The sequence below is a fragment of the Mytilus trossulus genome, chromosome 4 (genome assembly GCF_036588685.1).
Source record: "Mytilus trossulus isolate FHL-02 chromosome 4, PNRI_Mtr1.1.1.hap1, whole genome shotgun sequence".
In the NCBI taxonomy this organism is placed as follows: Eukaryota; Metazoa; Mollusca; class Bivalvia; order Mytilida; family Mytilidae; genus Mytilus; species Mytilus trossulus.
The window spans coordinates 23,788,102-23,810,673 of record NC_086376.1 but is presented as its reverse complement, the minus strand read 5'-3'; the positions used below and the strand labels follow the sequence as shown (position 1 = coordinate 23,810,673).

Here is a 22,572-nt window from a genome sequence, read left to right as displayed (position 1 = left end):
TACATGTAATAGTCGTGACAAGAATTATTAGGGAAGATGATATGAAAATATAGAGATGTGGTAAGATAGTTTAACATTCACTGAAATAAGTTGGTTTACTGAAACGTTAAGGATCTTGTGTGAAATTCGTTCTGGTTCTTTTAAATTATTTTTGATGAAATAATGGTCCTCATAGTTCCAACACATTATTCCAATTCAGAAAGAATTCTTTCTTGTAAAAATACAAAACAAAAAGCATTCATTTGGCTTAATGATACTGTGTATGATTATTAGCTGGATTTAGTTATGTTATTTTTTTCAACCTCCAAGAGAACAAAATTCAAGTTAAGCCAGATTATAATTAAAACTTTTGACACTCATATAATACAGCCATTACCTCTGTAAGACTTAAAATTCTAAAGGCGTTACATATTGTCTTTTGTATCAGTATTTGTGCCACATTTTCAATCTATTTCTTTAAATTCCTTTCACTCTAACAATGCTGCATGATACAAATAATCATAAAATTGTCAAGTAAGTGCTGGGGATATTTTTTTGGATTATTTCATCTTAATTTTGTAGCATTAGTGTCTTATTAGAAAGCTATTAAAATCTTTGTTATAAAAATTTGATGTCCTTCATGAATATTATTCCATGCTTGTGGGTAATACTATTTAGAAAGGTTTGTCGTCTTTTATTTGTTATCCCACAAAAACCACAGCAATCATTTTACAAGCTGATGGAATTAATTCTTTTGTAAAATCAGCCTGAATATGTACATTGTGTCTTTTGTTAGCAGTTGATTATTCATTTAACAATAACTTTCTTCCCCGAGGGTGATGTTGTGTATTGGAAGGAAATTAGATTACACGTTTCCTCTCGACAAAAGAGTTGTAACGGTGGTTGACAGATGGACAAAACAATGGATTCACTACTTTTTATGATTACTTGTATGGCGAAGCCTTTGACATTTCTATTCAATCCCGTTGATTTAAGGTCGTCATATTTTTTTCAGAAAACGCTAAAATCATCGGAAAAATTACAATTGAGTTTGCTCTTCTCATAGCCTATAATGATTAAGGCCATGCAAGTACAAAGAATTCTTATCGGGAATGAAAATTAAAGGTCGACCGCTGCGATCAAAGCCATCAGAAAATATGTAATTTTAACATGACCCTTTTATGAAAACGGCAAGAATTATCTGTCATGTTTTTTTGAAGATTAATTGCCAATATTGAAAAGTACTGCCATCCTTCGAGGATGTTGACGAGGGAAGCTGCAGAATTGGTATCACATAACACTTGAATGAACGAAAGTAGATTTATAGTCTTACAGCCAATATCTAATGTCATATAGAAATTTTATATTATACGATTCTTCGCAATAATGTGCCATACTTGGTGATGAATTCTCGTTTGGTCCGTAATATAATGTGTGATGCAGTAGATAGCTATGATTAATTTTGTCTGATTATTGGCAGTTTTATGCCCTATGATCTATGGTCTTAGCATGGTGCCAGGGTTCATAACTGGCCATTTTCACAACTTAACAAATATTGGAATTGTTTGTCTCCATTTGGAAAATTTATCAACAATATTTTCCGTTCACGGCTGGATATACATTTATTCCCATTAAAGACGTCTTTGACATAAGATATCAATTTTAAGGTCTTGGATCAGAAACATTTAACATACAATGTTACAAATTGTAACATTATTTTTCCTAATCACCAGGAAAAGACAAAGTATTTCCTTTTCTTGATGAAGAAAATCTCCTCTTAACAGATTCTTTTCCTGTTTGTGTTATATTATAGAAGTAATTGACCTTTTATTTAATTTTCAAGTGTACAGTAAAAGTATCATTCCTATAACTAAAAACCCTCTTAAAATATGTTAGAAGCTTATGTTTTTTACAGATAATTTCAGTTACAAATGTTATAGAAAAAATATATGTGACAAATTTCTTTGATGTGGCTGTTATTATTTCTACCTTTGTATTGTAACATGGATATCGTTCCTCTAAAATCATATTAATTCCTGGAAAATTTTTACTTTAAAAAGTGAATTCATTTTTTTTAAAGTAGTACAGTATATATCACTTAAACCTTTAATAAATGAAATCATTGCTTAGACAATGAACATACGTTCACTCTTTTTTTTTATTTCAAAGATATTTGTTTGCCTGGTCTCTTAAGCTCGTTTTTTACTTGTACCTTTGAAAGCTTTTATATCACAGTTATCTTACAGCCTTCTCAATTTAAGCATTAAGGCCTTAAATCTTGTTATCCTAGATTTGATTATGGAACACTTAACTGGGTACAGATACTGCATAATAGAAAATAGTTTCACTCCTAAGTTTTTGGTAAAGTCCATGTTGTTTAATATTTAGTTTTCTGTGTAATGTAAAATTTGTTAAATTGTTTGGTAATCAGGTAATCAGTTATGCCCCAAATTCTCAAATATTCTTTTACTTTTACAAATTGTGTCTTGAATGGAGAGTTGTATCATTGGCACTCACACCACATCTTCTTATATCTTTTTACTCTTTTTGCACTCTTTATTTTTGCTTTGGTTGGTTTTCTTAATAACTTTACACCTTTGGATTTTGTGTTTGGCTTACAAGAAATAATCAAATAGGATGGATTACCTATTTTTTCTCAAGTTTTGAATGGATTTGTTCATGTTGTTTCTTTTGATTAGAGTTTGCATTGCATTACATTTTGTTACATCAGCACCTTCTTATCAAAATTCTCAATATGAAGATCTGAATGAAAACTGGTCACTACTAAACCAGCTGGTTTTTTTTTCTTTTGCTTTCAAATGAAGTCAATAATTTATGCAATCAGGCATGTTGATAGTTAAGTAATCACTGAAATAAAAGTTTTCCCTTGCATTACCTGCATACATATAGGTACCATACAGTCTTGTATTACAACTCTAGTTTCCGGTGCATGTCAAAATATGGAGGGAAACAAAATAGTGCATTTTTTTCTGAATTTTTTTCTGAACTCAATTTTTTCTGTTTGATTATATATTGGTTTATGCTGAATTGAAACATATATATATATAGACTTTTAAAAAAATCTTGCATCTTTTGGGGTTATCAATCCAGGAGAGTGGAGGGATATCATGTTTACTGGAAGTGGTGCGGCCTAGTAAAAATAGCAAATAGAAAGTAGAAAAAAAATGTTTTGACTTCAGGATTGTGTAACTTTTTATTCTTCGTGGCAAGACCCCCTTTTTTCTCGATTAAATCACAATTTCACATCAGTACATACATGATATGAACATGAATTTTTGTTTCTATGTAGCATTTTTTTTTTTTTTTTTTTTCAAAGATCAGATGTTTTGCATGTAAGCCTATGGAGCAGTCAATTACAAGACTGCAACCTATATATATATATATATATCATCCTGACAGTGTGAAGGAAGGTAATTCATAGAGGTCCACAGATCTACATAGATATTTTAATGTTATTTGATTTAGAGGACTTTAATTGTTATCTGATTTGGAGGACTTTTTGTTTACAATTTTAAAAAGCCAAAGTTTCCAGCACATTTTCTGTGTCTTGTGTTCACATCCTTTATCATGCTGTATCAGACTCTGTTATTACTCTATTGTTTCATACTAGGTGTAAACTGGTGCCCAGGTGGTGGGTACCAGTACCATTCTTGTTTTATCTGTAGGTCGTTCATCTTTCAAGACAGAACAATTTTGTTTTTAATATAGTTAAAACTGTTGTCATCAAACTTATCGACAGTACAATCATTATTAATGAGACCACGGTTGTAAAAAGTAACAAAGTGGACATACGAAGAGAGTGGTTTGAAGAGCACAGACGTCGTTAAACTGTAGCAGAGGGATTAGGCGATTATATGATTAATTATGGTTAAAATGGATGAATATTGGTTTTAGTAAAAAATAGTCAAAAAATATTTCAGATGAATGGACACAATTTGTCGCAAGCTAATGTTGGTCATGTTTGATTCAGTGATAAGATTTCCTTTATGACATCTTATTTTTTGCACTCGGATATAAAAAATGATCTTACGACTAATGAGATACGATATGAAAGAAGCATGTCGCATTTTAATTTAAATTTTCTATTCCAGTCTGACAGAATATTTGCCATATCGGTGTATGATTTAATTTAAGATAGAACTAAGGGACTGCAGGCTGACATCGGCTATTGAATAAGTTGATGTTTTATTAGGTGTGGATGAGGGGCTTCATTACAGTAGAGCAAAATGATTGTTGACGGGTTCGACCCAGAATTGAAAATAAATTGCTAGATATGATGCTAATAAAAAGCCGAATGAAATGATATTTTGAGAAGGGATTTGAATATTGACAAGCTTTTTGATGAGAAATGACAGTTTTCTAATATGGGTGAATCCTCAAGAGCATTCAAGCAAAATTGTTCATATTTTTCAAAATTGATGGAATTTTAGAATGCCAGGAAAATTCTTTCTTGTGTAAATATTATAAATTTCATGCCATACTCATTTCTCATCTGATTTTAACAATACATATCAAAATATTTGAACACTTTATTAAGTGGCAGACATTTGAATATTGAAGAGGAATTGTAGTGGAAAATGAAAGGAAATGATGAAAAGTGTGCCCTATGGTGATAACATGGTCTATAGACTATTATATTCTCAAGTAGAAAAGAAGGAGAAATAAGTTCATATAAAATCTTAAAGGCCATTAGAAAATTCAAAAACAAAATTGTGTTTACTTTTAACACTTAACACTCATTCAATCTTAAAATTATTTTATTTAGGTAACATTATAACGTCTTAGAGTATTTCTTAATATGAAAAAATCATAAAATTATAAAAAATCTCAATTGGTAAAAAATCAGTTCAATAGATTGATTAAAAAAATGCTTAATTGCTTTAAAAAATTTAATCTAAAGTTTGCTCAGATTTGATCATACAGAATTGTTTATACATTGTATTACCAGGAATATCTGTGTACATATAATTTACCCCTTTCTAATGACTAGACATCAGTGTACATATAATTTACCCCTTTCTAATGACTAGACATCAGTGTACATATAATTTACCCCTTTCTAATGACTATACATCAGTGTACATATAATTTACCCCTTTCTAATGACTAGACATCAGTGTACATATAATTTACCCCTTTCTAATGACTAGACATCAGTCATAAATAGTAAGCACACTTCATAATCAGGATACTGATTTTAGGGTCAGAGGTTATTCTGCTGAGGTCAATGATGTAAGAATGTAGACATTTATGTAATGGAAGTTTACAGGTTTAGGTCAAAATCTTGATTACTGTGTACTATATTCATTCAACAAACATTGTGTATATTATCACAATCACGAGAGGTCACAGTTATATCACTTGTTGAGTTTTAAGTTAGAGGTCAGAGGTCAAGGTTAAAATATTGACTAAAAGATTAACGCTACAGGGAGAGAACTCTGTAAAATCAGCAAAACGTTTAAATGACATCATGTTGTTAAGGGAATATTAAGCTTCTCAATGATCAAAATAAGTTTTTGTCAAACTGCTATCTAGGAAGTACACCACTAATTCATGGTCCCATTGCTTTCTATGTTAAATTCCTCCGTTTCAAGCAGGCACACCTCTTTTATTTTAAGTTCAAATAAAGTGGCAATCATTGCATGTCAAAGCAACATCTTCTGGTGTCCTGTACTGAAAAAATCAACATACCTTACATTGCATATAAGAAAGAACTGGTTCCCAGAACTTCGGATGTACCAAAACAGGTACTTCCGATCTGACAAAAAGGCAAAATGTACCCTCCTTTTTAAATTTTATGCCATTTTTTTATTATTCAAATTTATCAGTCAAAAATTGTTCTACAATGATCACCAGTCATGCAGCTTTCATTTGATACCAAAATTAATAAAATATTCTAAATATTTTGAAAGTTATGTCCATGCGTAGGAACTATTTTGTGTTAAATATGTACTACTTTCTGGTATGTGCTTTCTGGCCGGGCCCGAATTAGTGGTGTTACACCTTTATAGGTGAAATAATTTCAAGTAACTATATTTATATACCCCAGTCAACCCTTGAAAGGGAAAATATGGCTATTACAAAGGAAAACAATTAAGGTAATAACTTTGTTGTTTCTTTTTTTTTCAGATGATAACCAGATACTTGGCTGGGGTAATGGGAACAGTGGACAGTAAGTTTATATCATAATGTAATAATTACACAGGAATCCTTAGTGTTGGTGACCGTGGGATTCCAATTTTTGTGGTTTTCGTTGTAATATACTAACCACTAAATCAATTGTTCAACCAATACTATATTTTTATATGCAGACTTTGACAAAACCGTGAAATCAAATATCAATGAAAATGCAAGTGTTCGGACTTCCTTTATTTACAAAAATTGGTGCCCACAAAAAAATAAATGAATCCACAGTACATAGGATTAAGATTTCAGTGAGAACGCTTCATGGTTATAAGGGGAACCCTCAAGACTTATTGTTTGGGAAGCTCAATACATATATATACATGTATTTAAATCATTAAAATAAGAAATGACCGTACTTTAAAACAAAATTATTTAAGGTCAACTTCGTCCAAGGGTGTTGTTACCTTAGTTAAAAAGGTTTATGAATGAAGATAGCATCTCTTGTTTACCAAGTTTTGAATATTAATATTCAAGTATTTAAGAAAAAAGATGGAAGTTGGATTTATACCTTGATTCTCAACATCATGTTTGAAATAACTAAACCAAATGTTAAAATTATTCCTATGACACTTAAAAAGAAACTCTATTCAAGTTTTAAAGGTGACAATTGCAGATTGAAAATTAAAAAAAAGGTTTTTTTTATTTTGCTTCAGAATAATTTAAAGTCCCATAGAATATTTCTTTAGCTAAGAGTTATGTCCCCTTTTAGTGGTTTTTGAATGCCTTCTATGTAAATTGTGTGTAAATGAATTAACAAATGAATGAAATTGGAAGAAATAAGAATAGAGGTTGCATCAAGAAATTTTTATCTTGACCACAAAAGGTTTTTTCACTTACATAGATGTTTTTTTTTAGATAGTACTTGTTTAAGAAAGTCATTCTGTCCATATGCTTATAAAAAACAATCAATTAAATCATGTGTTATTTTATTAAACTTCACTTGATTTTATTGTGGAATTATTTCACTTCATTTTCTTTATAAAACAAGAGATAAGGAAAAACATGGCAAACAACAAAAAATATAAAGTTTTAATAACTGATCTTGAGAATTTAATGTCATCAGGTTATTAATCAATGGAAAAAGTCATTTAATAAATGAAGAAAACAGCTTCCTTGCTGGTACTTTGACAGAAAAAACTCCATAAATTCTCAAGCAAGGCCTCTAACAGGATTAAACTCATTGCCGTACGCAATATCAACATTTATCATAGGATGCCGTTGGGTAAATCAAAGGGAAGCATTATATTAATTTTTCACGCTGCTTTTTCATTATGAAATATGTACATTATCTAGATAGAGACTTCCCGTTGTGTGATCATGTCCAAGTTAATATGGTGATGTGCTGTCACTAATTGATCATCGAGATGGGACAACAACTTGCTTATAACGAGTGATTGTTCATCTCGTGCCAAATAGGGCATTCTCGTATAATATTGGTAAAACATTAACAGAGATGAATTATTATATTTTATCGGCATATGAATTCCGTGGTGTTTCCCCGACTACTCTTTGTGATGGCTTTTCACCCTAGGTTCCACAGAAGTTAATCCTTTACTAACAATATTTGTACGGAACAATGACTTTGGCCTGACACCTGAAAATTGGATGAATGAGAAAAGATGAAAAAGTTGACAAGGTTTATATGTTAGTAATATCAGAAAATTGGAAAAATGATTGTTCTCAGAGGTTAGATCACTCCTGTGTTTAAGTCATCTTAATTTATTATTGATGGATTTTTGGAAAACTTTTTCAAAAGAGAAGGAAAATCGTTTTACCACAAAGCCCACAATATTTTTGAAATGTTTTATTTAATGTTTGAAAATTATTCAGAAGACATCAAATTATTGTTTCATTCAAAATTATTTTAAAGACAGAAAACTCTGGTTTCATTTGGAATTGTTCACAAAACAGATAGTTTGGTGATATAGTATTGTTACTTGGTCTGCAGACCTTACATATAACAACCAATTGTGCAATGTTTAAGGCTTGTATTATCTATGTATGCTTAAAACAATACCTGTGAGTGAGGCCTCACAGTCATAAAACTTTCAAGCATGATTTTTGTACTCAAACTCGAATATCAACCAATCAAATTGCTGGATTTCATGTTTCGAGCAAAGTTTTATACCTTCAAGGCCTTCAGTCTGAATTAGAAGTATTTTATCATCAAAATGTATTATTTTTTTTTTTAAATAAAAGGAAATCAATTAAAAGTGTACTTCCTAATAATTAGCACAAACTAGTTCTAACAAATAGTTATCAAGATTATAATCACAAGTATGCAATTAAGTTTTGAATTTCTTTGTAAACATATTTAAAAGTTTTTTGCAGTGTATTTGACATGCCTCAAGTCATTTGCAGAGGTACATGACTCTCATTTATTCATACATGGTTTTTTGTCGAGCCTGCAACTTTTGTTGCAGGAAGCTCGACATAGGGATAGTGATCCGGCGGCGGCGGCTACGGCGGCGTTAGCTCACTTCTTAAAACCTTTATATTTTAGAAGCTGGAAGACCTGGATGCTTCATACTTTGTATATAGATGCCTCATGTTACGAAGTTTCCGTCAGTCACATGTCCAATGTCCTTGACCTCATTTTCATGGTTCAGTGACCACTTGAAAAAAAAGTTCAGATTTTTTGTAATGTTGAATTCTCTCTTATTATAAGTAATAGGATTATTATATTTGGTATGTGCGTACCTTGCAAGGTCCTCATACCCGTCAGACAGTTTTCACTTGACCTCTACCTCATTTCATGGATCAGTGAACAAGGTTAAGTTTTGGTGGTCAAGTCCATATCTCAGATACTATAAGCAATAGAGCTAGTGTATTCGGCGTATGGAAGGACTGTAAGGTGTACATATCCAACTGGCAGGTGTCATCTGACCTTGACCTCATTTTCATGGTTCAGTGGTTATAGTTAAGTTTTTGTGTTTTGGTCTGTTTCTCTTATACTTTATGCAATAGGTCTACTATATTTGTTGTATGGAATGCTTGTAAGGTGTACATGTCTAGCGGGCAGATGTCATTTGACCTTGACCTCATTTTCATGGTTCAGTGGTTATAGTTAAGTTTTTGTGTTTTGGTCTGTTTTTCTTATACTTTATGCAATAGGTCTACTATATTTGTTGTGTGGAATGATTTTAAGGTGTATATGTCTAGCGGGCAGCTATCATTTGACCTTGACCTCATTTTCATGGTTCAGTGATTATAGTTCAAGTTTTTTGAGTTTTGGTCTTTTTATCTAATAATATATGCCAAAGGTCAACTATATTTGGTGTATGGAAATATTTCATGATCTATATGATAGTCCAGCACATTTTATTTGACCATGACCTTAATTTCACGGTTCATTACACATTGTTAAGTTTTTGTGTTTTGGTCTTTTTTTCTTAAACTATAAGTAATAGATCAACTCTATTTAATGTGTGAAAGCATTGTTAGCTGTACATGTCTGCCTGGCATGATTCATCTGACCTTGACCTCATTTTCATGGTTCATTGGTCTTTGTTTAGCTATCTTGGTTAATGTTAAGTTTATGTGACAGTTGTAATAAAGCTTTATACTTACAACTATCAACATAATATCAATGATTAGTTAAGAAGGCGAGACATTTCAGTGTGTGCACTCTTGTCTTATACAAGTTGTGACTTTGGTGGAGAGTTGTCTCATTAGCACTCATACCACATCTTCTTGTATCTTTATATATGACTTTTCATGCCACATTTATGGGCAATATGTTATTCTAGTCTGTGGGTCCATCCGTCTCTCCATCTGTTCGTTTGTCCGTCTGTCTGTCCGTACTATTGTATGTCTGTCCGTCCGTTTGTTCGTTCGTTGGTCAGTCTTTCCAGCTTCAGGTTAAAATTTTTGATCGAGGTAGTTTTTGATGAAGTTGAAGTCCAATCAACTTGAAACTTTTTGCACATGTTCCCTATGATATGATCTTTCTAATTTGAATGCCAAATTAGAGGTTTTTCACCATTTTCACAGTCCACTGAACATAGAAAAAATGATAGTGGGTATGGGTCATCCATGTACTAGGGACACATTCTTGTTGAAATTTTTTCTATGAATGGTCGTAATGAAGTAAAATGTATCTTTTCCAGAAAATATCTTTCCCCCAGTTTTGAACCCCCTCCAGCAAATTCACTAGATGACATTAAAATCTCACTTATAATTTACTGAAAGAACTTTAATTTTCATGTTTTGATTTGATTTTTCCCGCAAACAACATCTGGTTAGATTGTCTTCGTTTGAAAGTTAAGCTTTGGTTTGACATTGGAAGATGGTATGATGTATGATATTTCATATCCATGATGTCATACTATAGCATGAGATGTCTGACAAGGTTAGGCCTGAGGGCGGTGTGTTGCATCAGTCCACGGTTCCATCTTTTGCCCATTAATCTCTCTCCTAAGATCTAATTTCCCTTATTTGACTTGCGTCTCAGCTGGGATCAAGTGTTATCGATATACAATTCTGTATCATCTGAACGTTTTGACCTCGGTATGGATTAATATTCTGTGGATATTGTCATAGTTTGAACCTTTAAGGAATATTTGTATTATGTTTTAAGATACAAAATATTGCAGTGAAAAACTAAACTGATGGCCTGTGGTAATAGACTTGCTTTAGATAGTCTGATATTTTGGTTTTATAATTACATTTGGTTTTATTGTCGTAATTACCTACATGAGTAAGCAAAATAAACCGAATCTGGATTGTCTTTATTTCTTCAAAAGTAATTTTTACTTGTAATAATCCAGTCTTTAATATTCTAACTTTGAAAGCCTTTTATTTAACAAAATATTGCTTTTATGATATGAAAGTCCTTTTGTTGCTAGAATTAACTAGTAATACAGTCAAAAGTAAGATATGTAACTATTTTTCTATTTTTTTGACAGCAATGTTTTGAAACGTTTGGTAAAACAATTCAAAGTTCCAATCATTCTTAGAATAAAATTTACCTTTTGTCAAAAACTAAAAAAAAACAGTATTTTATTATTTTTGAAACATATATTGAAAAAAACCCAAAGACATTGGCTTTGTTTTTTTTTAAACTTTTATAGATACTTAAATGGTATTGATTAAAAATAATGAGATTTTTTTTAACTGAGAAGTGCAATTGTTTTGTCAGAAGTTATATCCATACAGTTATGAGAAATAATCTGTCTTGACCTATAGGTTAATAGTATAAAATCGTCTTGTCAAAAACGAGATTGGATTTTTATGGGCGAGGTAATTACTAGGATAACAAGAAATTTATTTTTGCATAATACAGGGTAGTCTTCTACTAATATGATTTGCCCCCAAAATTGTAATCAATAAAATTTGATTCATGGTGTAAAAATTGTTTTTATCTCTCTTTCTGGTGAATTTTAACAATGGAATTATTTACTTGTTTTACTTGTTTTATCATTCAGTAAATAGATATGATAATATAGGAATAACTAAAAAAGAAACTGGTGACAGACAGCAACGTTATAATAATGTATTTTGAATTGAAGACATTTCTATAGTCATTTTACTATTCAGTGACAGATACAGCACTTTTTTTTAATTTAAAGTGGTGAGGCTGACTGACCTAAAAAGGGAGAGGGGCTGCTCCAGTCATGCTTCAGTGATTCCCTACATAATTGATCCCCCTCCCCTACCCCCTTGATCTGCCTATGCTATTGTACATTACTCTCATCTTTAGTTCATGATCTGAACATACATTATTAAAAAGTTAGTATCATTGCTTATTGAAGTTACTATCATCTTTAATGCTGCCAAAAAATAAAGTTTAAACCTAAACATTTGTTCATTGGAACTATGTCGAAAAATGTGTTACAGTCTGATATTTAGTATGACGTGCATTATCACTGAACTAGTACACATTTTTGTTTAGGGGCCATCTGAAGCACACCTTGGTGCTGGATTTTCTCTCTGTGTTGAAGACCCATTAGTGGCCTTTGACTGTTTTATGGACTTTGTTATTATTCATTCTAAATTCTTCAAAATTCTTGTATTTGATCTTATAACCCTGTTTTAATTTCATGCATATAAAATTGATTCTACCCTTTTTGTGAAAGGAGTAGGGGCATTAAGGCCTAGTTTTGGCCCAAGAAAATAAAATGTTTGATAACCATTTCAAATTGGCACATAATGTTTAGAAATGCGTAGGGTCAAGAAATATAAATGAAAAACATAAAGTTTTTTATCTGATGACGTCACAATTACGTCATAATATGTACTGTATTCACAAAAACGATGACAAATACAGAATTTATGCAGTTTTCTATCCTTATTTCTGTTGTGGAAACATCCTGCGCAGCCGAGAAACAACAACATAATTTAACAGAAGCTTTATTATAACTATTGACATAATCTCACCAAATATAAAGTTGTTTCTTGGGTGCGCACATACTTTTTCAATCTAAAATATACTTAAATTCGATGAAAAAACAAGGAAAATCACAAAATTTTACAAAATATGCAAATTAAGTCATGATTTGTTGCCATGGTAACTTGCTCGATGTCAAATTTGTTTTGTTTTTCTTAGTATCTTATACCTTAGTTAAGTTTTCAGTAAATTAAGAATATGTATGATAACTTTAAATTTGAAGTAATTTTTGGGCCAAATAAGGGCCTTATTGCCCCTACTCCTTTGAACAAGTCCATTATTTTTGGTACTTTTTGTTGTACATATTTTGACAACGAATACATGATATTTTAGTGAGACATTTTTGTGTGTCCTCTTTTTTTTATTTTGGTGAAGTGAAAATCCTGTGTTATGCAGCTAATGGTAAAATCTAAAAGTATTTAATATGGTGTACAAAATAATCTGATTAGAAATGTGCTAATAGAGATGACTTTCTTATTTAAGGTCTTGTAACTTTCAAAAAACAACTTATTTTTATATTAGTTCATAATCCTAATTTATGTTTGAATATAAACATTTCTGTATTAATGTCATAAGATATGAAGAAATAAGTTTTCAGTTGACATATAATCCTACAATGTACATGGTACTATTCTATTAATGTCTACTTAATGGGCATCATATGGTGCCATTTTACATGTAAGGGGAAAGATCAAGATCTCATCAGTTGTACATGTTTAAAGTAAACACAACACATTAGCTTTAGACATTTGTAATTGATATTTTAATGTCAAAGGTAATGTCCAGTGTTAGTATATATTTTTTTGAAAATTATAACTTTAAAAATAACTGTTTCTCTTTTTTTTTTTTTTTTTTTTTTCACTTTTTGTTTTCTAATTTGGTATTGTGTTACAAACCTTTTTTATTCATCATTTCCTATGGAGTTTTTAATATTCTATGTATAAAGTTCTGAAATATTGATATTTCACTTTAAAAATATATTAGTAATTATGTTTTACTGCAATTATACTGCCATAAGGTCCAATGTGACATCACATATTTCACGTCCCAGACCTGTTCTGTATGTCGTACATTTTTTTGTCAAAGTTCCAGTCATTTTGATCATATATTAATTGAACCCAAATCACTTCTGACACAAAGGGCTGAGGTGGAAACTACAATCCAATAAGAATTTGACTTATGACGGAGTTGCCTAATGTCCCACAGTGCAATTTTCCTCGGCTCTGCTACAAATCTGATCTATAAGGTTCCTAGAGACTTGCTTTAGATCATATTAATTGACTTAAGTTGAATTGAGTATTGTGTGAAGGTCTTTAGGTTGCCTCTTGGGCGTTTTGTAAGAATGTGGTAATTTTGATAATGGCCAATGTTCAATTCACAGTGGTGAAAATTACCGAGATTGAATTACTTCTACTCCTGTTTTGTCGCATTTCTCAATAATTAATACACTTTTCAATCTTCTGTAATGAACTTACTTGGATTTCATTTTAACATCCTCGACGACATTTTCTCTCGAACCTGTTATCTAATTCCTTTAGAGTGAAATTTAACAAAGTTAAAGCACATTTTATTCAATTCATCTGGTAGCCTGAGAAATTTAAAGCTTATAAATTTAGACACTTTCACCCCAATGAACCTGCACAGATTAGTTGGAATTAAATTAACACTTCTTAAGTTTTTTGTTTCTTTTTATGTTATTTTTCTTTTCTATATGTGCTTTTTATTGTCCTAATACAATGCGCTAGTGAAGTAGACTCTATTTTCCTGAGCATATTTAAAACTTTATACAGCCAGTTTGTTGTTTTAAGACCAGTCTTTCAGACCTCTGCATCTATACTGTTCAAGTTTGTATCAAGAAGCAAAGTGACATGGAGGCGTGCGCTCTCATACAAAAATCGGCTGAAAGTAATAATTTTCATAACATTGCAAAATATGAAATAGATAAATCATTGAATGTATTGTTTATTTATAACACAATGTATCATTTATTCCCAATGGTGAAAAGTTCAGACACTTTTTTGTCAGAGGTTATGTCCAATATATCAACTTCATTGACATAGGTTCAATACAGATACAGTTCTATCTAATTATTAAATTAATTCATTAACTTTCTAATAACCTTATCTCCTTAGGGAACTGTGATGGAGTGAAAATGAGGATAATTTTGATATTGTGATCCTCATGGAGATTTAATTCAAATGAACATGTTCTGCCATATCATATTGAATCAAAATTATAACTGTCATAGAAAATATACCATTGTTATACAGAATCCATTGTAGTATATTCTAAACCTGCATCATTTCTTTATTGATGTTCTAAGATGGTTACTAAGGGGGCATTACAAATGTATGTTTTGGGGCCTCTGTGGCCAAGCAGTCTTAGTAGTAACAATATAATCAGTAGCCAGTCAACACTGAGGTTGGGGGTTCAAACCCCTCTCATTCAAGTGCACTGGAATCCAATCTTAATTGACTCTAATAATGATTGTCAGTTTTCCTGTCAAAGGTCAGTGTTTTTCTCCTGTCTCAGTGTTTTTCTCCAGGCTTCCTCCACCAATAAAAACTGACTACCCCAAAATAGCCCTAAAGCACTGCTTAAAAGTGCCGTTAAAAACACACTGTTTGCCCATCTGTTCAATATCAAATAATAGTTTTGGTTACATGTAATATGATGTATGTATGCAGTTTTTACCTCCAGTTTTCAAAGTGGAAAGGGTGCAATCTGGGAAATAAAGCATCGTCCATTAAAATTAGATTTCTCTGACTTAGATTTAATGTTTTCTTGACTTCAGTTCAGCATTTATATACCAAGTGTCTAAAATCCTATACCACTTGGCTGAAGCTTGTTAAGGTCATACTTCTTTAAGAGACATAGATTTCAAAGGGTAAGGTCAAGGACCATTTTGTTGCGTGTTCTGGTTTTCTCTGACTTATATTTCATGTATTATTGACTTCACATTAAGTTTTGCTCCTGAGTTCAGATTTCATATACCAAGTCACAGTCTAAAACAATTTATTTTGTGATATTTATCAACCCAATCATTGGGATGGGACATACTTTGGAATCACATTTTACCATGTCCTACTGCTATATGTTAATGCTTTACATTTTCAGACTTGGTAATGGCACAACAGAAACCAATTGGCATCCTAAACCTATCTATCTACTTGATAACCAGAAACCTAATCCACCAATAGCAGGAGTGGCATGTGGTGGCAGACATACCATGGTTTGGTTGACCAATGGCAATGTGTTCAGCTTTGGCAATAATTTCTATGCTCAACTTGGATATGACTTCAAAGAACAAAATTACAAAGAAAATCAGGTAATTTTTCTCAAGTGAAATTTGTAAGTTATAAAAGCTTTGACAGTATATATATTTATTGGAATTTGACAATTATATGAAGAAAAATATAGATTGAAATTTGTTGAGCTGTCAGAGCAATTTTGTTTGTTTTGTACCAAAACATTTAAAGTTTTAAGAAATAATACTGAAAATATAAAGGACAAAAGCATTGCTTTTTATGGTTAATTTGTGCGACTAACACAAAATTACATACCCTTATTTGTTTTCAAGTTGAAGCTACCACCATTAGGTAGAAAATATTCTGATGGCAGCTGTTTATATGAGAAAAAATCTCATCGTCCTGACCAGGTGACAACCAGACATACTTAGTACCAACAAATGTGTGATTTGCACCTCTCTTAACTCACAGAATAGGTTGCTTGCAGTTTTACATAGTAATATCACTCACAAAGTGGTTTTAAACCCTCTAATATCAACCCAGAAATAAAACTGAAATTTTTAAACCATTTTTTTAGGACCACATGCTTCTATGTTTGTGTGATGCTTAATACATACTTGAGTGCATAATTAGTGATATATGAGTTCTGATATGACTTATACATCTTTAATTATTCATACAAAGCATTATATTTTCAAATGATAGAAGACCTAAATGCTTTTTACCATGTATACAGATGCCTGGTGTTATGAAGGTTCCATTTCTTATATGTCCATTGTACTTGACCTTATTAAGCGGAGGCTTAAGACAGGTTAATTACTTTGTAAATTTCTAACTTGTTTATGTAATGAGTAAAGGATGGCTATATTATGTTTATATGGGATACATTAAAGGTCTACATGTTCATTAGATGCTATATTATTCAGCGATACTGGTCAACTATTTTCATTTGGTGAATGAAGTGATTGTAAGTTATACATATCACTATAATAGACTTCAGATTTCATATGACCTTGATTTCCTATTTATGGTTCATTGGTCAGTATTAAATTTTCATGGTTTGGTCTTTTTATCACTGACACTGAAAGCAATAAAAGTTTTTAGGATTTGGAATGATTATAAAGTATAAGGTATATATTGTCTCTCTTGGAAATTTCATGTGACTTTTGCTAGTTTTTCAAGGATCACTAGTAAATAATTAGTTAAGTGGTTTTGTCTGTTTCACAGACACTTTTTAAAAGTAAATTAGGATTATATTTGGTGTATTGAATAATTTTAAGGTCTACTTGTTAGTCTGACAAGCTAGGATTGTTGAAGGGAGTATGGTGACCTATAGTGGCTAATTAATATGTCATTTAGTCTCTTTGTGCAGAGTTGTCTCATGGCAATCATGCCACATCATATTTTAATATGATATGTTTGGCAGGTTTTTATCTTATTTTGACCTTATTTTCATGGTTCATTGGTCATTCTGATAGTTTGGAAATACAAAAATTATTAAATTTTCTGTTAGTTCTATTAAGTATATTAATGTATTTGGACTCTTTAAAAGTAACAGATAGAACCTTTGTAGTTATTTATCAACTGTTTGTAAAGTAGCCTTAGGACCTCATCAAGTAGATTTGGAAAGACATCGTTTTAGATCTGCTTAGGTTGAAGGAATTACTATAGTCAAATATGAGGAGGGGTTCAAAAGGATAAATCTTGTCATATATTTAACATTCCTGGAATCTGTTTTTCATTATTTCAAACCTGTCGTGAAATCTGGAATTTTGAACTATGAGATTCACATAATGATACTAATAAGCATCAGACTCATTATAGATATAGAAAGATGTGGTGTGAGTGCCAATGAGATAACTCTCCATCCAAGTCACAACTTATAAAAGTAAACCATTATAGGTCAAGGTATGGTCTTCAACACAGAACCTTGACTCACACCGACCAGCAAGCTATATAAAGGGCCCAAAAAATTACTAGTGTAAAACCATTCAAATACTGTGGATTCATTTATTTTCGTGGGTACCAATTTTCGTGGATTATGAAAAACTTGCAAGTTCGTGGATATTTAATTTCGTGGTTTTACTGAAGTCTACATACAAGCCTATAGAAAATTTGTTATTCGTTGAACATTTAATTTCGTGGTTCAACAGTACCCACAAAAGCCACGAAAAATTGGTACATGTGTATCCCACAAATAATAATGAATCCACAGTAGCACAACCAACTGTCTAATCTATATAAAAAACGAAAAACACTTATGAGCCACATCAACAAACAACAACTACAGAACGTCAGATCCCCAGCTTAGGACAGGTGCAAACAATTGCAGCGGAATGAAACGTTTTATTGGTACCAAACCTTCTCCCCTATCTGAAATCACAACATAGAAAGACACACATAAACAGCTTGAATATATTTTGTAAGTTTATAATACATGCTGCTACCTTGGAAATATTTAAAACGAATCACTTTACACTCAGCTGATTAGAGGCTATGATCACAAAATGTAGTTCATAGAAAAATTAAGCTAAAAATGCATGGCATGGTTTTTTTGGTAGCATTATTATTATTGAGAGTTATTCATTATGATGTAGACCATGTTTTACTGATGATAAATTACTAACTCTTTAGTTTAAACATATTTATTTATAGTGGGAAACAAGTTGCAACTTATATTAATCCCTTTCTACTTTGCGGGTGTGAGTGCTGCCTTGTAGCGGCATTAGCCTGCTCTTTTTTAAAATCTACAAGGATGTCTTAAACTTGCAAGAGATATGGCGCTCTCTTAACACAGGTCAACCATTTATCTTCACCTCCCGACAGACTAGCATCATTTCCTCAAGACCATACTTGCAAATGGTGTCAAGGGAGAGCTGAAAATTCAGTTTAAAATTAGGATGCCAGTCATTCAAGTTGGTATAATGTTTCAATGATGATTTATGAGATAGTGTTTAACTGAAAATTGTAGAAAGGAGTAAAAATATGTGTAAAACCTGCATATTCAGTAACAGTATTCTTAACAACTTTTTCCTAGAGAAGTGTCAAATGTGTGGATCTCTCTTACACTTATAACTATTTTTATATGACATTTCAATAATTACAGACTACTCCACATTTACTAAAGTTCTTGGTATATAGACCAGTTGTGCAGGTTTCCTGTGGGGAGAAACATTCTGTGTTCAGGTTTCAAGGCGGGTCAATAGCCTGCATTGGGTGAGTTATGGAAAAATTAACCAATAGTTCTGTTGAATTAGTGTTTGTGACGTTTTAAATCAAAATTGGAAAATGAAGGAAATGACAGCTGGAAACAGCATTCTTTACATTTTGTCTAGAGTAGATGCTGATTTTACCAGAATCTTTGAAAGATCATGAATCCATCAAAACATCAAATTTTACTACTATGATAGTCTATGCAGCTAGGTACCAGTGCTATTGGTAGATAACAAAATATGTTGTAGCGCCTTCAAAAGAATGGAAGTTGGAAATCTGGATATTGTGTGTATTGGTCAAGTCTGAATCCAAAAACCTTACTTTTAATTGTGCTTTATTTCAATCAAATTTCTATAACTAATGACATACCCGTAGCCAGGGGGGTTCAGGGGGTTTGTCTGACACCCCCCCCCCCCCACCCCCTTGAAAACAAATAAGCACTGTTAAAGTCAATGTTCTGTTCGAATAGTGACTGTTAAAGTCGAGTTTGTGAGTCCAACAAACCCCCCCTTGGAAATTCCTGGCTACGGGCCTGAATGACCATTGATTTTGACCAAACATAAGGTAGAAAAAAAATAACAAAATGAACTGTCCTAAACTAAAATATATTAACATCTTCTAAAGGTTTTGCAAGTTTGAGTTTTGATTTCATTTAAGCAAACATATTCTTTTACTAGGTGCAATACTCATGGTCAGATAGGTTCAGATAACAGAGAGGAAGCAGTGGTTCCAAGGTTCCTGGATATAAATCAACCAATCAGATTCATAGCTTCTGGTGCTAACCATAACTTGGCTATAACAGGTATGTCAACCTTCCAATCAGATTCATAGCTTCTGGTGCTAACCATAACTTAGCTATAACAGGTATGTCAACCTTCCAATCAGATTCATAGATTCTGGTGCTACTCATAACTTAGCCAAAACAGGTATGCCAATCAACCAATCAGATTCATAGCTTCTGGTGCTAACCATAACTTAGCTATAACAGCTATGTTAATCATCCAATCAGATTCATAGCTTCTGGTGCTAACCATAACTTAGCCAAAACAGGTATGCCAATCAACCAATCAGAATCCTAGCTTCTGGTGCATGGTTAATTGGTTAATTAATTGATTTACAGACATCAGTTTATGAATTTATCATGGCAAACGGTGTTAACTGGCAAAGCAATGGTAAATATGGTCAACAAGTATTTGCAACCATGTATAAAGATGGATCTTTTATTTTTAAATATATGTAAAAAAAAAAATACTTTATTAAGGTATACAATTGCAGTACAATATATACTATATATTAAGGATCTTTCTTTTGCTTAGATTATAAGAAAAAATTAAAGATTTGAGAAGATATATGGACACTGAGAGTTCAAATAAAAGATAAATTTGCACTTATAGTTCAAATATAAGATAACTTTACACTTATAGTTCAAAAAGAATATGTCCTGTGATTTATACATACTAAGTTAGACTTTTAAGTAGAGTTATAGTTCTTAGTATTATGTGACAACGTTTTCCCCTACAGTCATTCTAGATATAAGACATGACATTTTATTATTTTATACACACGATTACCATACTTAAAAAGTAAATCAAATAAAGGACTTTATAAACGCTTTTGGCATGTACTTTTTACATCATAAAAAATTAAAATGTGCAAGTGTGACAGAAATTGCACATTAAAATGAAGATGAAAAATATCCCAGCCAAAGGTATTTTATTTAGACTGCTTGTTTTTTCATGAACAAGTAATAAAATACATTTTTCTCAGTTGCTTTGCTATTTGTCAACAAAAATGTTACTTTTTTATGAGAAAAATGATAAACTTATTTCAAAGAATGAAGGTCAAAAGTTAGTAGTTTTTAATCCAAGGGTTACAGTTTTAAAGAGACATTACCTCCCCTGATAATGGCCTTACATGATAAAATGACAAGAAGTTGTGGAATTTACGAGTAACCTCTGAACCATTACACCTTATCTTTGTCCAGTTACCTAACAGGTGTCATTGAAGATGACAAAATAGGTGTCACCAAACATTATACACCTGTTTGACTTTTATTTGTCATTTGTCAACGCAAACATTGGTATACCATTTAGTCAAATTTTATTTTATTACCCAAAATTAACAGCAGATTTACCTAAGTGAACATTTAGGTTTCACGCCTTCATTAATAATAAAATGTATGTTTTAATACCATTTTTTATAAATCCAATTTATAATAAAGGTACTGCGCTTGAATATACAATGTATCATCACATTTTGGCCTCGTAATAAATTAGGTGAACACTTTACACAGATATCTAAACACTAGCAAGTCTTTCAAGTTATTTGAAAAATGATTCTTTGAAGAGAACAAACATTTACGGGTAGACTGTTAGATGACCAAAAACTTGTGTTTTAATAATTTGGTCATATTTTCTATATAGGCTATGGGTTGTTTTTACCACATTTCTTTTTCAGTCAAAGGCTGTTAAATTTGTAATACAATTTTCTAGGGGTTTCATTTCCAAGTATGATTCCCTTAATAGAAGGTTGGTTGCTACTTACAAGGAAATTATGGTAACAAGGGTTCTACAGTATTGGCTTTTCTCATTGTTGAAGGCTGTATGTTTGCCTATAATTGCTTATATACACTTCTTTGAACTTTGGTGGATAGATAGTGGGGTATGTGTTGCTCTATCTTTAGTTTGTTGAAATCAAAATGATTTTTATGACATATTGCTTGTCTGTTTTTGTGGGTTTTTTTCTGGTAAATTGGATCGAAGAATACTTCAAAACTTCAAAGTTCCAAACATAGCCTTAGTTTGGCTATAGGTATCTGAGTATTCACATCTATTTGTTGTTGAGAAAAGAATTCTAACATACAATACCCCATGTTTGAATCTGCAATTCACGAGTCTCAAATGTCAGGAAGTTGAGCATACATCAGTTAGACAGGGGAATGTATTTGAAATAAAAGCAGGAAGAAATTTATCTTAGAAATTCATAGATCTTTTCAGAAGAATGTGAGAAAAAAATATAAACATAACTGAACCACACATTTTCAGAAATCATATGATGTTATGAAATAGGATAAATATGCAGAGGAGTATTATTGTTTGTTATTGTGACCCGCATCGTGCCTCAGTTTTACAAAATCGTACGATGATGATATGCACATAGAAAATGTTTTGTAATAAATATTTAGCTGATTAAGGATGGCATAAATGCATCTTGTTGACACATTTGAAGAGTAAAATAAATCACATATTACGTAATCCCCTAGCAATAAAATAAATAATCTTATCTTATTTACACCCACTGCCCTCAATATTCACAGGTTGTACACAGCTGTACATATTTCTGCATGTTGAAGGTCAAAATTGGTGCTATATGTCATTCGGATAAGTTTAGCTGTCAGCGTTATGTAATCCATGTCAGAATTGTGTCGTGTTCATGTTAATTGGCACTTTATATATAAGTGAAAATCGGGTTTAGAATTATAAGGTTCAGAATGGAAATGCGTAAAAAACTAAATCAGCACCTTTTTAGATAGGACTA

General features: G+C 31.7%; 1 protein-coding gene across 5 annotated transcripts in view; it reads left to right on the top strand.

Moving 5' to 3' along the window:
• LOC134714911 (uncharacterized) overlaps positions 1-22,572 on the top strand; it is a 97,029-nt gene that overhangs the window by 30,249 nt on the left and 44,208 nt on the right. For 4 of the 5 annotated variants that reach the window (XM_063576610.1, XM_063576613.1, XM_063576614.1 and 1 more), the window contains 5 exons: positions 6,130-6,172; positions 15,692-15,902; positions 16,155-16,232; positions 18,929-19,038; positions 19,713-19,837. In XM_063576610.1, coding sequence (XP_063432680.1) covers positions 6,130-6,172; positions 15,692-15,902; positions 16,155-16,232; positions 18,929-19,038; positions 19,713-19,837 — 567 coding nt within the window. The remainder of the gene's footprint in view (positions 1-6,129; positions 6,173-15,691; positions 15,903-16,154; positions 16,233-18,928; positions 19,039-19,712; positions 19,838-22,572) is intronic. The other variant, XM_063576612.1, reaches the window with a different exon arrangement.